Consider the following 12,841-nt stretch of genomic DNA (forward strand, 5'->3'; position numbering starts at 1 on the left):
CGTACTTGTAGTATAGGGGGTATTTATTTATCTTCCTATCCAATGGATGAATGGAAATCCGCAGTTGCCTTCATTGTCACGTGACATACCTCATTAACGCGTCGGACACGCTAATGGCAACTTTGTCACGTCTCCCTTTCGGACATGAACCTCCATCTCAGGAGGAATTACTCCGTATTCTTCCCCAACTCCCCTTCAAAAGTTCGCCCCTTTTCTCTATTGACTATTATTGACGCCGATACTAGATATTTTACCATATGAGTATACAATATCATATACAGCCTTCCAATTGATTCAGAACTAGAACCCGTCTCGTCTTTAAAGCACTCTCAGAGCAGTCATTTTATCCTCTCCTCACGTACGAGATATGGTGGAAAATACCAACTCGCAGAAGACACCAAATGCGCGTGTCCTAAATAAGTCGACCTCAAGCACCCAAAATATGAAGAGCCAAAGGTCTATCTTGGGTTTCTTCCAGAAATCCTCACCGGTAACGGTGGCCGCGTCCCCTGCTCACCGTAATGATGCTACCCAGGATCTTGTGTCTTCCCCTTCCCGGAGAGCAGCTTCAGGGCAAAAAAATCACATCAATTCGAGATCGAATTTCGGGACTGCCATTTCGAAATCCTTGAAGATCGGAGAGGATAAAAATGTTGCTGGCAGTGGACAGAATCATACCCCTGTTCCAAGTAGTGATGATGTGGGGTATGATGAGGATGATTTCAAGATGGATGATTCTGCAGTGGTGGAGGGGAGTGGGGAGGTGAAGGAAATTGATGCGAGTTCTGTTGATAGCGGCTGTTTCCCGTCCTCCACTGCAACCACAAACGAAGTCGCTGGCGTCCTGGTTGAGAATGGAGTGCCTGATCGAAGCTCGGTCACACCTGCACGACGGGTAAGAAGACTACGTGTTTCACCAGTTCTATTATATGGGAACAATGTCTTAGGTCTGGTGGAATGCCTGCTCACGTTGTTGTTGAATTCTAGGCGAAAAAAGCTGTCAAAAGCTATCTAGAGTCAGATGACGAGGATGTCATCCCAGCGAGAAGAAAATTCGGCGCAGGGGGGACCGCGAAAAGGAGGAAAACCGTTGCTTCTTCGGCTGATGAAGATGAATTCAATGATAACGATGGGTTTTCTGATGACGGTTAGCATACATAATTTGGTTTTCTCGGCATGATTCTTCACTACTAATACTGTGTCCATGTAGACCTAGATGACTTCATTGTCCCAGATGATTCTGAGGATGAGGTGAAGCCATCCAAAAAACGCAAGCGGCCCTCCAGGGCTTCTATCAAAGTATCGCCTTCGAGATCGCCTCCCGTTCAAAATGAGGGACGTGATCTTGAGCTTCCAGATGCATCTACTAGCTCTGCTCTGAAATGGACTTATGATCCTAATGATACAGAACCACCAAAGCAGCGACCTGCTCTCACTAAAACCACAGTTCAAGGGGAGAATAAAAAAGCGAAGGCCCATATGAGTGAACCGGAGCACCGTTACCCGTGGCTTGCTAATATTACGGATATTGACCGAAACCCCCCTGGACACCCTGACTACGATCCGCGGACCATTTATATTCCTCCTCTAGCATGGACTAAATTCTCGCCGTTTGAGAAACAATACTGGGAAATTAAACAGAAATTTTGGGATACGGTCGTCTTTTTCAAGAAGGGCAAATTTTACGAACTCTACGAAAATGACGCTACTATCGGTCATCAACTCTTCGACCTCAAACTTACAGATCGTGTGAACATGCGCATGGTTGGCGTCCCGGAAATGAGCTTAGACCATTGGGCGAATCAGTTTGTGGCTAAAGGTTTCAAGATCGCGAGGGTGGATCAAAGCGAATCTGCTCTGGGTAAGGAAATGCGAGAGAAACAGGGTAAGACGGGTGGCAGCGTTGGGAAACAAGAAAAAATCATCAGGCGTGAATTGGCATGTGTTCTTACTTCTGGCACTCTTGTGGATGGGGGAATGCTTCAAGATGACATGTCAACGTATTGTGTGGCCATTAAGGAAGCACTAGTCAATGACCTACCAGTATTTGGAATCGCTTTCGTCGACACTGCGACAGGCCAGTTCTATTTGGCAGAATTTATCGATGATGTTGATATGACCAAATTTGAGACCTTCGTTGCCCAAACGCGCCCACAGGAGTTACTTCTCGAGAAGTCTGCCATGTCCACCAAAGCTTTGCGGATTCTAAAAAATAACACTATCCCCACCACCCTCTGGAACTATTTGAAACCTGGAAAAGAGTTCTGGGAAGCAGATATTACTGTGCGGGAGCTCGATGCCAGTAATTATTTTGTCTCACCAGATGGGGATAACCTCTTGGCCTGGCCACAAGTCCTACGAGAGGCAAGGGACAAGGAATTTGCCATGTCAGCATTTGGAGCGCTAGTACAGTACTTGAGGATGCTTAAAATCGAACGAGATTTGATCACAATTGGAAACTTCACGTGGTACGATCCGATCAGAAAGGCCACCAGTCTCGTGCTTGATGGCCAAACCCTTATCAACCTTGAGGTGTTCGCCAACTCGTTCGATGGGGGCCAGGAGGGCACCCTCTTCCAACTGCTCAACCGGTGCGTAACACCATTCGGCAAAAGAATGTTTAAGCAATGGGTCTGTCACCCCTTAGTGGATACTAAGAAAATCAATGCACGCCTCGATGCTGTTGATGCCTTAAACGCAGACAACGCTATCCGTAACCAATTTTCTTCTCAGCTAACAAAAATGCCTGACCTTGAGAGACTTATTTCTCGTGTTCATGCTGGAAGCTGCAAAGCTCAGGATTTCCTCCGTGTGCTTGAAGGATTTGAGCAGATCGATTACACAATGGGTCTGCTAAAAGAAACTGGCTCTGGAGAGGGAGTTATTGGGCAACTCGTCTCCTCAATGCCCGACCTGAGTGGTCATTTGAAGTACTGGAAAACGGCGTTCGATCGTTCCAAGGCCAAGGATTCTGGTATTCTGGTTCCGGAAGCTGGGGTCGAGGAAGATTTTGATGTTTCTCATGACAAGATCACGGAAATAGAATATGAGTTGGACCAACTGCTTAAAAGAGTCAGGAAGCAATTGGGCTCTACTGCTATCGTTTACCGGGACAACGGGAAGGAGATCTATCAGCTTGAAGTGCCGATTAAAATTAAAAGCGTGCCGAAGAGCTGGGATCAAATGTCAGCCACGAAGCAGGCAAAACGTTTCTACTTCCCCGAGCTACGCAGTCTTATCCGCCAGCTTCAAGAAGCACAAGAAACTCATAGCCAAATTGTCAAGGAGGTAGCGGGCCGATTCTACGCCCGATTCGACGAGAATTATTCAACCTGGTTAGCAGCTGTTAAAGTGGTTGCACAACTCGATTGTCTGATCAGTTTAGCAAAAGCTACCTCGGCTCTGGGATACCCAAGTTGTCGCCCTGTCTTCGTGGATGAGGAACGCAGTATTCTTGAGTTCCAAGAACTTCGACATCCATGTATGTTGCCAAACGTGGGCGACTTTATTCCCAATGACGTGAAACTGGGGGGCGAAGCTCCCAATATCAACTTGCTTACGGGCGCTAATGCTGCGGGCAAGTCCACCATATTGCGCATGGTTAGTATTCCCTTCCCCTGATACCATCCCTTTTGTATTTCGCGAAGTTAAGGATACTGAATCTACATTCCGCAGACTTGCACTGCTGTAATCATGGCACAAATCGGTTGTCACGTTCCCTGCCAATCTGCGCGTCTGACGCCTGTCGATCGAATCATGTCTCGTCTCGGTGCCAACGACAACATCTTCGCAGCACAATCCACTTTCTTCGTTGAACTCTCTGAGACCAAGAAGATCTTGTCTGAAGCTACCCCTCGCTCTCTGGTTATTCTAGACGAGTTGGGACGGGGGACAAGTTCGTATGATGGCGTTGCAGTGGCCCAAGCTGTGCTGCACCATGTTGCAACCCACATCGGAGCCTTGGGCTTCTTCGCAACGCATTACCACTCCCTCGCTGCTGAATTCGAGGGACATCCCGAAATTGCCCCACGACGTATGCGTATACATGTTGACGAAGAAGAACGACGTGTAACGTTCTTATACAAACTGGAAGAGGGTGTTGCGGAAGGAAGTTTCGGCATGCACTGCGCTTCAATGTGTGGTATTCCGAACAAGGTGGTTGAACGGGCAGAGATTGCTGCAAAACAGTGGGAGCATACAAGCCGGTTGAAAGAGAGCCTTGAACGAAGAAAAGGTGGTGGCCTTGTTGGCTTGGGATGGTGGAGCGATGTTGCCTGGGTGCTGAATGATAGGGGTGCTTCGAATGAAGTTGGGCGTGGCGGTGTTACTGAAAAGGGAATGGATGTTCTACTCAAGGCCATTGAGAGTTTGTAGGGAAATCCTGGTCCTAACTTCACATTCTTTACCTTTTATATATATATATATTTCATTTTGAGCGTGTGCTCTGGGTATTCCAAGCACTTGCTCTTATAGTTTTGCCCATTATTCTGCCGTCTAGAGGGGGTAGCTTTATCATCGTCTATTCTTGCTTTGTGGCTCCGGCGTCTTGGTTGTATATGCTACTCCCCCTTTCAATGTTCGAGAATTATTTCTATCCTTATCTCTGATATATGCATGCTTCACTCGGCTTGGGCCGTGTTATTGAGAATCTTGCTACTATCATATTGTATGTTTATCATGTTAGTGCCTCAAGTATATGCGTATCAAATTTATTCCATAGAAAGGTAGACACAATATAACTATCTCATATTAGACATATTTTAGCCTGAACATAGCTTTCATCCTATTAGCTACTCGAAACATTTCCCTGCTGATCGCTTAGGTCACTCAGTACTATTCCAGACGGACGCCTCATATCCGTCCACTCTCTCCACGTATTCTGGCCCGGCGCCCACCCAACCCTTAATCCCCCCCTCCAGGACCAAACTCTGAATCCTCTGGGGCCCCTCGCCTTCCTTCTCCGTAATGTAGTCCGCAAACAAGCCTCCTGCGCGTGTTCCCCGTCCGGCAGATGAGCCTGGTTTCATCAACGGTTAGTACTGTGGGAATTCAATGGTTTCTAAGAATGATAAATGCGGAAGGGGTGGAACATGAACATCGGTAAGCATATATACGCACCACAATACCATATGACCTTCTTGGTGCCGGCATTTTTAAAAATGGTATAGAGAACGGGAATAGAAGGGGAGAGGCTTTGGGCGGGCAAGTTTATGGAAGTTGATATTGTGCCACCCTGCATGTGATAAGTTTAACGGTTAGATCGTTTTGATTTCTTGGTTTGAATATATTTAATGTCTGGCATGTCGTCCATCTCCCTTCTTTTTTATCATATTTGGTTTCTCATTTGGTCATTCTGCATAACCCTCCAGAGCCCTACATCCTTTTCATGATACGTATAGCCCGGACTTTGGGGAGCCATACCCCAGCGCATCCTCCTCCCCACATTAAACAAAAATTGACTCCATTCCCTTGTTAGGAGAAAAGTGAAATAAAAAGATCACAACACACTTACCTCATGATCCGCCCTTCTCAAATCCACCAGGACGTAATCCGACTCGGCCCCTTTCCTCGTCTCATCCTTAAGCAAGCTCAGAACTTCTGAACGTGAAATTCTCGCTGCAGTAGTTCTGGGTTCTGGAAATGCTGCATGACAGGTAGTTTCCTGTATTGATGCAAGAGGCAATCTTTCTGACATGGTGCACCTAAGGATGTGTTGTTGTGTTGGAAATGACAATTTACTATACGTCCAAAGGACTGTCGTATATTTTGGGGGGGTGGACTGGATCTTGGTTAACCTCCTCACTTTCTTTCTCGTTTGGGATACAAATCAACAGTTATAATCCTACAACATCCGGTTCCCTCACATGGAGATTATTAGGTGACTGATAACTTATGGAACAGATATATACCACCGGCAGGTGTCGTGGTGGGGGCACGAATGTCGTCAATCTAATTGTGGCTCACGTCATGCGCTAAGAGCTGCAGGCTGTCAATCGTTAGTCAATACATCAGGGGGCGGGACATGGGTGGGTGAGATATGAAGATAGCACCGAATGAAAGCGGGAAGAAATGTGGCCTGGGCAATGAAACGGGAGCAGCACTGACGTAATCGCGGCGTAGGCAGAAATATATGGGGAAATGGAGCAGTTTCAAGGGGGGGCGCTTGAGGAGGGAGTTCCCAAAGTCTGTTAAGCAAAACACCCCTATTAAATTTACCATGGTAGCTGTTGCATTAGGAGAGAGTGAAGCAACAAAATAATTTCTCCTTTTTTTCATCTCGCAACTCATCTCTCTCACGCTAGTGACTCATGAAGAATGAGTCAAAAAGAAAAACCATGGGTCCTAACTGCCACTCTTCTGCAACTGCGCAGTGGGTCGAATCACTTGACTTGTTTGGATAGACATTTCCAGAACAATAATTGAAACCAGAGTAAATGTGCGAAAAAGCAAACAAATCCACTAACTAGAATCTCCTCCTAAACAAGAAAATGACTTCGTCGGAGCGTAAAAGGCGGTCGTGATGTCTTGAAAAGAGGGAATTTGGATCAGACGCAAGCAGAAATTCCAGGAAACAAATTTCGTCGATGAGTGTCGGTCAATTGTATTTTCACTGACGTAAATCACATTGAGCTCCTGTTCGATTCGTATCCAGGGGAAATCGCTTCGTTATTTTCGTGCAGAGGAAAGATAGGTTCATATGCCGCGGCCGTTCGAGTGATCGTTTAATCCCAACCTTCATTTTTCCTAGTCGTAAGTACCGACATGCCACATTGATTGCTCAAAAAAGGACCACTCAAGTTCGGAGCGGGGATAAGACGTGCCTTTGATCATCTCAGTAGCGACATCATGGGCAACCTCATCCGCATTGTCCGCCAAAGCGACATTGGTGTTCCTGTGAGAGGATTTAGAAATTAGTCTATGCTTCATGTATGAAGTGGGGCTTGTAGGAAAGGCACTTACTCGAGTTTGACCTCTTTATCGTCGTCCATTATGGCAGCCATGGCTGAATCAGCTTCGGACTCGCCTTTGACTTTGGTTTTACTTGGAGAGGGATACGCCTCAAGGGCGGCTGCGGCAATTGCTTTGGCGGTCTTGCCTTTGCCATGAGTCGACGATTTCGGAGTATGTTTGGCAACCCTGCCTTCCTTTGTTTTAGGGGTGGTGGGATTGGAACCGCTGCCGGTGGAACCAGTGGAAGCCTGAGCAGCGACAATTCTGGGGGCGGCCAAGAGCTTGCGCCTAGCGTTCCCGTAAAGGACATTCGCGCTGCTAGCATTCTTCAGCCCGGCTTTATCAGCAAGCAGGTCGAAGTCGATCTGTGTGTTCAAAGTATATTTGGTTAACGCATGGTAAAATTGGATAGACGAGTGTGCAGCAGTAGGATCGAGAGGAATAAATATTATTGGTGAAAGCGAGTGATATCAAGCAAGTCCACATTAAATGTTAGTGTCACTGGGAAACGAGGTAAATACCTTGACATTGTTTAAGCCATCCACAGCACAGGTCATTGCAATCATAAAGATGCGTAGCTCGCCTGGACTAAGGCCAGTATTCAAGTTCTCCATCATTGCTGTTAATTGCTAGTGGAAGTTTGCGAAAACGAGCAGCTTCACAGTGGGTTGATAAAGATCAAATAACAGAGAGGATAGAAAAGGGGGTATATTGACTGTTGACTGAGTGATAGGAAAACAAAAAGGAACAAGCCTGAGAGGAGATAGAGAGGTGAGGATATAAGGGTGAGAAAGTAAACAATAACACAAGCAACACCAGGTGAAGCTTGTTGAATAAGCAATGAGATTGAGACTGGTTATGCAGGCTATGTAGAGAGCAGTGAGCAAATGATTTTTTTTCTCTTAGCAGAGGTGGCAGAAGAAGACCGGGGATTCTGAGGGTTTCTGTAGCTGATGTAGAGTGTGAAGTGAAAGGTTTGAGCCTGGTAACAGCATGAAAGTAACATTCTTTGATATTCCAAAATCTAGAGATACAGGGGAAATAAAAAGGGGATGAGATCTATGATCAATGTTGACCCTTGACAGCATTCTTCTTGATTTTCGCGAATACCTCCTCCCATACTTCCGGGAAGTATTTTGACGTTGGTTTCGCACTGAATCTCGTCTTAGCTGGGGCATAAAAGAAAACATTATTCCCCTTCCACCATGGCTGGGGCATTGGATTCGTATTGATTAAATTCACAGGCCGGAACATTGACCTGCCCAGTATCAGGTCCGAAAGGACCACCTGAGTCTTTCGAAAGTAGAAATTAAACTTCATGGTTTCAATATTGAGCACCGCATTACGAGGCACATCCTTCAAATATGACTGTGCACGCTGTCGTGTACGCTGAGCGGCACGGGGAATAGAGAGATATATGAAATTGACAAAAGGAGCTGTGGTGTATAAGACGAAGAGCATGGGAATAGAACCACCAACGACAACTAAGCCTGTTAGTATGCGCCACACAAATACCCATATGTTCTGGGAGACTTACTAGCTGGAACTATATACCACGGCAAATCCTCGGAATAATAAAACGCTGGAGCGACAACCAAACAAGAAACACTAAATATTAGGATTGTGGTAATGCGCATCACGCCAATGAAAGCTATCTTTCCCGAGCCCGCATGGTAAATGAGGACTTTCTCAAGTTTTATGCCCTCTGCAAACACATATAAAGTTAGTAAGATGTGCACGACGGCTTTGAGCTAGTCTGGAGATGACGAACCGTGCTTCGATGATTTACTCGGCGCAGTACGGACTGGTTCCCGCAAGATTTGCCGTGAGGGTTTGACACTGCCCTTTAATGAGGTTCTAGAATCACCCCCTCTAACGGATGAATTCAAACGTATGCATAGCTTGCTATATAAATACCCCTTGGGAGCTTGAATGCCAGGGCATCGGTGGAGGGTAAGACGGCAAGGAAGTCTGCTCATTTCTTTGAAAAGGATGTGGACAGCAATTGATGTGTCGCATGGGCAGTAAGTTCCGTACAATTGCCAAAAAGCTAAGTAATTTTTCTAAGGATTTACATATCTGAGAGATTCGGCACAGATTTGCTGTTGTGGCTACTCTCCTTCAAAATGGTTGGAGTCCGCACTTCATTGAACGAGAGGACTTTGAATGGCCAAGAGAAGAAATTAAACGCGCTCCGTTTCATTTTCAGGTGCAGTGTATACTTTTTAGTGCGACTGCGCCGGCAGTTTCAAGGTTTGTGGCGTCTAATTTGCCGCGGCGGTCATTCCAACATCAAATCAAATTTCAGGACTCTTCACAAAAACAACGACACCCAGTATAAGCAGAGCACCAGAGCCAATCGTCTTACCTCCCATTGCTCCCCTCGTATAGACAATGAAGACGGCTTTGTTATGGGCCTTATGAGATCTGTCTACAATGGGAGATAGTTTCCCCCGTCTGGTCGTTTCTTGGCTATTTCTCCTGCTTGGACCAGTCTTCATCATTCCCGCTCAGTCGTATGTGGACGTATCTGATGACACGTTAAGGTCACTTCCTAGGCCGAACAATGATTTCGATATCTATAATGGTGCCCTTCTCTCGCCCATCCTTCGCACTCGAGTTCCTGGTACACCCGGTTCTCTGGCGGTTCTCCAACACTTCGTCGACTTTTTCAGGACCACTCTACCTGATTGGAAAATAGAATTCCAGAATTCGACATCAAAAACACCGGCAACTGGAAACAAGAACATCCCTTTCGTCAACCTCATTGCATCTCGAGACCCACCATGGGCAGATGCCGGAGATACAAGCCGATTGACCTTGGCGGCACACTATGATAGCAAACTGCAACCAACTGGGTTTATTGGCGCTACAGACAGTGCCGCTCCTTGCGCGATCATCATGCACGCTGTGCGAAGTATTGATGCCGCTCTGACTGCAAAGTGGGACGCCATGAAGTCCAATCCATCTGACGACTCATTTCTTGACCCTCAAGGCATCCAAGTAATGTTTTTGGATGGAGAAGAGGCATTCGTTCACTGGACTGACACGGACTCCTTGTACGGCTCTCGATCATTGGCCCAGGCCATGGAAGATACCTTTTATCCAGCCACATCTACCTACAGGTCACCAATCTCTGCCATCTCGCTCTTTGTCCTTCTCGATTTACTAGGCGAGAAAGACCCTACAATGCCGTCCTTTTTCACAACAACTCATTGGGCGTATAAAAATATGGCTAAGCTCGAACTCCGCCTGCGCGAACTCGGCCTGTTCAGGTCAGCACCGAAATGGAAGCAAGGTGATAGACTATGGTTTGTCGATCTCAAGAAGAATAAATTCTTCCCCAGTGGGCTTGGGGACGACCACGTGCCTTTCATGAATCGCGGAGTTGAGGTCTTGCATTTGATTGCCTATCCCTTCCCGAGGGTGTGGCACAAAATTACAGACGACGCGCAACATCTAGACCTAGATACCGTTGAAGATTGGAGCACACTGCTCACAGCGTTCTTAGCTGAGTGGCTAGAATTGGAGGAGGTATTTCTAAAACACAAAGGGTCAGTACTAGGAAATAAAAGGAAAAAAACGGAGTTATAAGGGGTTCCTATGTTGAATATTTGCAATACTTTTTTCCTTCACTTAACAGATGTTTCTCTGGGTATTTTGTTGGATATCTGTTCTTCTGGACACATACATATTCCTACAGTAAATAAGTTTAGATGTTGTCTCAACTATTCTGTGTTCTTTCTACATTCAATTTTAAATTTACTTGTCGGAATGTTTGATTTTGTCAGAAGAATTGAGCTAATAGTTCCTTCTTAGGATGTGAGCCTCGGCGTACATCTTGCAAATGATTTTTTATACCCTAGTGAGATGATACCCCCGTCACAGCGTTGGTCTGCAATGTGTTAGATCAACCCTATACAATTTTATTAAGTTATTTGGGGAGAGTTTATAGACGGCCCTTGGAAACCTGTGTTCCACGGTTCTCATGCAAATATACCAGCGAGATTCATGCAAAATAGGATAAATCATTGCACAGATACCCTATCAAATTTCCACTTATCATGATATTCATTGTTGAAACAATTCAATCCGAAATTGGGGAAGAAGAGAGAGTATTTTATAGACCCAAAAGACTTCCCAACATATAACCCCCCATCCAAAACAAGCCCCATTTAGGCTGTAGAATCGTCCTGAGCAAACCGGGACCTGGGCAAACACCACATAAACCCCACCCGATACCAAAGGCAATTCCACCTGCCACAAAACGCCAGTCGATGTCGGCAACGGTAGCAGTGGGGAGCTGAAACCTCTCCGCCAACGTCGGTGGTTTCTTGCCTTTTTCGTTTCCGCATTCCCGTCTCATTCTCGAGTATGCGATCAAGTTGGGTCCCACGGCGAATGGTATGACCAGTCCCAGAGACGGATCAAATCTGGACCAGTCAAACACGCTGAAGAACCCGAGCACCTTTGCGGGATTGGCCAGGCCAGAGATGAGGAGGCCGAGACCGAATTGTAAACCCGCGATGAAATTGTATATTGTGGTGGAGTTTTTAGAATTGCGAAGCAGGTGTGGGACCAGGACGGAGTTTGTGAACTGGCCAAGCACGACTGCTCCAACTATGAAAGTGAGCTCCTGGGAGGTTGGGTAGGTGGGGAAATAACAAGGCTGGTTAGAGGCGCAGGCAGGAATGACGTTTCGAAGGTTGGCAGTGATCAGCGCCGTGATGAAGAATATGCCGGTTGCGATTGTGGAGCGGGGAGAGAGTCGAGATAGACCACAGAGCATATGGCCGGATGTGCAACCATTTTCATTCTATAACGTTTTGTCAGGTATTTAGCATTGTTTTATCCCACCCTGATCTCTGTTAATTCAAGCCATATATAGATATATATGACCTTTCTAAAAGGCAATGGAAGGACGGTGTCACACAAATCAATATGAATTACTGACCTTTGTACCCCATCCTACTGCGAAACCCACTGCGAGCGTAGCCAAAGCAGCTTCCCATGTATCCTTTAGTGGGGGATATGCCGGGAGCAGGGAAGGTGAAAGGTAATATACTGGCAAGATGCTGGATACTATGCCCCCAATGATAGGCAGGTTGTCACGGCTTGGTTTGGCAACTGACCCTGAGAGTAGGGATGAGATACCTAACACCCTGCCATTGTGCTGGAGCAATCCTGAAGATCCTTGATGCAAGAGGAGAGCTCCAAGAGCTGTTTCGACTGGTGTGAACATATCGTCTCCCTTTCTCTATTAGTTAACAATTAAGATTAGAAAAGACTATGTGGTTTGTTTTTGGAATGGGATTGTCATATTTGACAATCAATATATATATACGCACATGATCGGGGACGTGGTCGGGCATTCGGGCTCTGGTGGAACTTCGCAAAATTGTTCCACAAAACGGAGCTTAGAGCTAGGCTAGAAGCTTCTTCTCAGCATCAGCTCTTGTTGGGGCGATGCGGAACCGGAGAGCCGCCAGAGCCATCTAGATAGGTATCTCTCAACTCTGGAAAGTTGTTTCACATTAAACCTGACGTTCATCAAATGAATAATAAGCGGATTGATATCGTCAATCAACTCGGATGTGACGACATGGCCCATGGAGGGGAGGATCGGAGGATCTTGGACCCTCTGATGTGGTGTTGCTGTTGCTGTTGCTGCTGCTGCTGTTGCTGTTGCTGTTGTTGGTGGCGGCCGCATCACCACGTGACTCCCCACAATGAAGGACATTTGAACGCTGTCAATTGGTTGGTGCAGGCCAATCCTTGATTCAAACGATTGTGTGGTGTGTGAATACCATGGAACAAATAATGAGGCAAGATGTTGAGTTTGAATGGACTTGCTTTTGTTTGTGTTGGAAGATATTTCTTTCCACGACAA

General features: G+C 46.3%; 6 protein-coding genes across 6 annotated transcripts; 2 read left to right on the plus strand and 4 right to left on the minus strand.

Annotated features, from left to right (window-relative positions):
• Positions 1–367: 367 nt before the first annotated feature.
• On the plus strand, positions 368–4,374 carry PADG_03063 (mismatch repair ATPase MSH6; the record flags this gene model as incomplete). The annotated part of the gene is made up of 4 exons (XM_010759951.1): positions 368–895; positions 988–1,147; positions 1,211–3,600; positions 3,676–4,374. 4 exons carry the CDS (start codon positions 368–370, stop codon positions 4,372–4,374), a joined length of 3,777 nt encoding a protein of 1,258 aa, XP_010758253.1.
• A 449-nt stretch (positions 4,375–4,823) lies between these two features.
• Positions 4,824–5,695, minus strand: PADG_03064 (uncharacterized protein; the record flags this gene model as incomplete). The annotated part of the gene is made up of 3 exons (XM_010760405.1): positions 4,824–5,017; positions 5,119–5,233; positions 5,513–5,695. The coding sequence occupies 3 exons, from the start codon at positions 5,693–5,695 to the stop codon at positions 4,824–4,826; spliced, it is 492 nt and encodes a 163-aa protein (XP_010758707.1).
• Positions 5,696–6,744: 1,049 nt separating this feature from the next.
• Positions 6,745–7,565, minus strand: PADG_03065 (uncharacterized protein; the record flags this gene model as incomplete). The annotated part of the gene is made up of 3 exons (XM_010760406.1): positions 6,745–6,892; positions 6,961–7,316; positions 7,473–7,565. The coding sequence occupies 3 exons, from the start codon at positions 7,563–7,565 to the stop codon at positions 6,745–6,747; spliced, it is 597 nt and encodes a 198-aa protein (XP_010758708.1).
• A 451-nt stretch (positions 7,566–8,016) lies between these two features.
• PADG_03066 (uncharacterized protein) lies at positions 8,017–8,930 on the minus strand (the record flags this gene model as incomplete). The annotated part of the gene is made up of 3 exons (XM_010759952.1): positions 8,017–8,435; positions 8,489–8,656; positions 8,723–8,930. 3 exons carry the CDS (start codon positions 8,928–8,930, stop codon positions 8,017–8,019), a joined length of 795 nt encoding a protein of 264 aa, XP_010758254.1.
• A 457-nt stretch (positions 8,931–9,387) lies between these two features.
• PADG_03067 (uncharacterized protein) lies at positions 9,388–10,545 on the plus strand (the record flags this gene model as incomplete). The annotated part of the gene is made up of 1 exon (XM_010760407.1): positions 9,388–10,545. The coding sequence occupies one exon, from the start codon at positions 9,388–9,390 to the stop codon at positions 10,543–10,545; it is 1,158 nt and encodes a 385-aa protein (XP_010758709.1).
• A 526-nt stretch (positions 10,546–11,071) lies between these two features.
• PADG_03068 (uncharacterized protein) lies at positions 11,072–12,323 on the minus strand (the record flags this gene model as incomplete). The annotated part of the gene is made up of 3 exons (XM_010759953.1): positions 11,072–11,767; positions 11,906–12,208; positions 12,300–12,323. The coding sequence occupies 3 exons, from the start codon at positions 12,321–12,323 to the stop codon at positions 11,072–11,074; spliced, it is 1,023 nt and encodes a 340-aa protein (XP_010758255.1).
• Between the last annotated feature and the right edge of the window lie 518 nt (positions 12,324–12,841).

Source organism: Paracoccidioides brasiliensis (assembly GCF_000150735.1).
Source record: "Paracoccidioides brasiliensis Pb18 unplaced genomic scaffold supercont2.3, whole genome shotgun sequence".
Classification (NCBI taxonomy): Eukaryota; Fungi; Ascomycota; class Eurotiomycetes; order Onygenales; family Ajellomycetaceae; genus Paracoccidioides; species Paracoccidioides brasiliensis.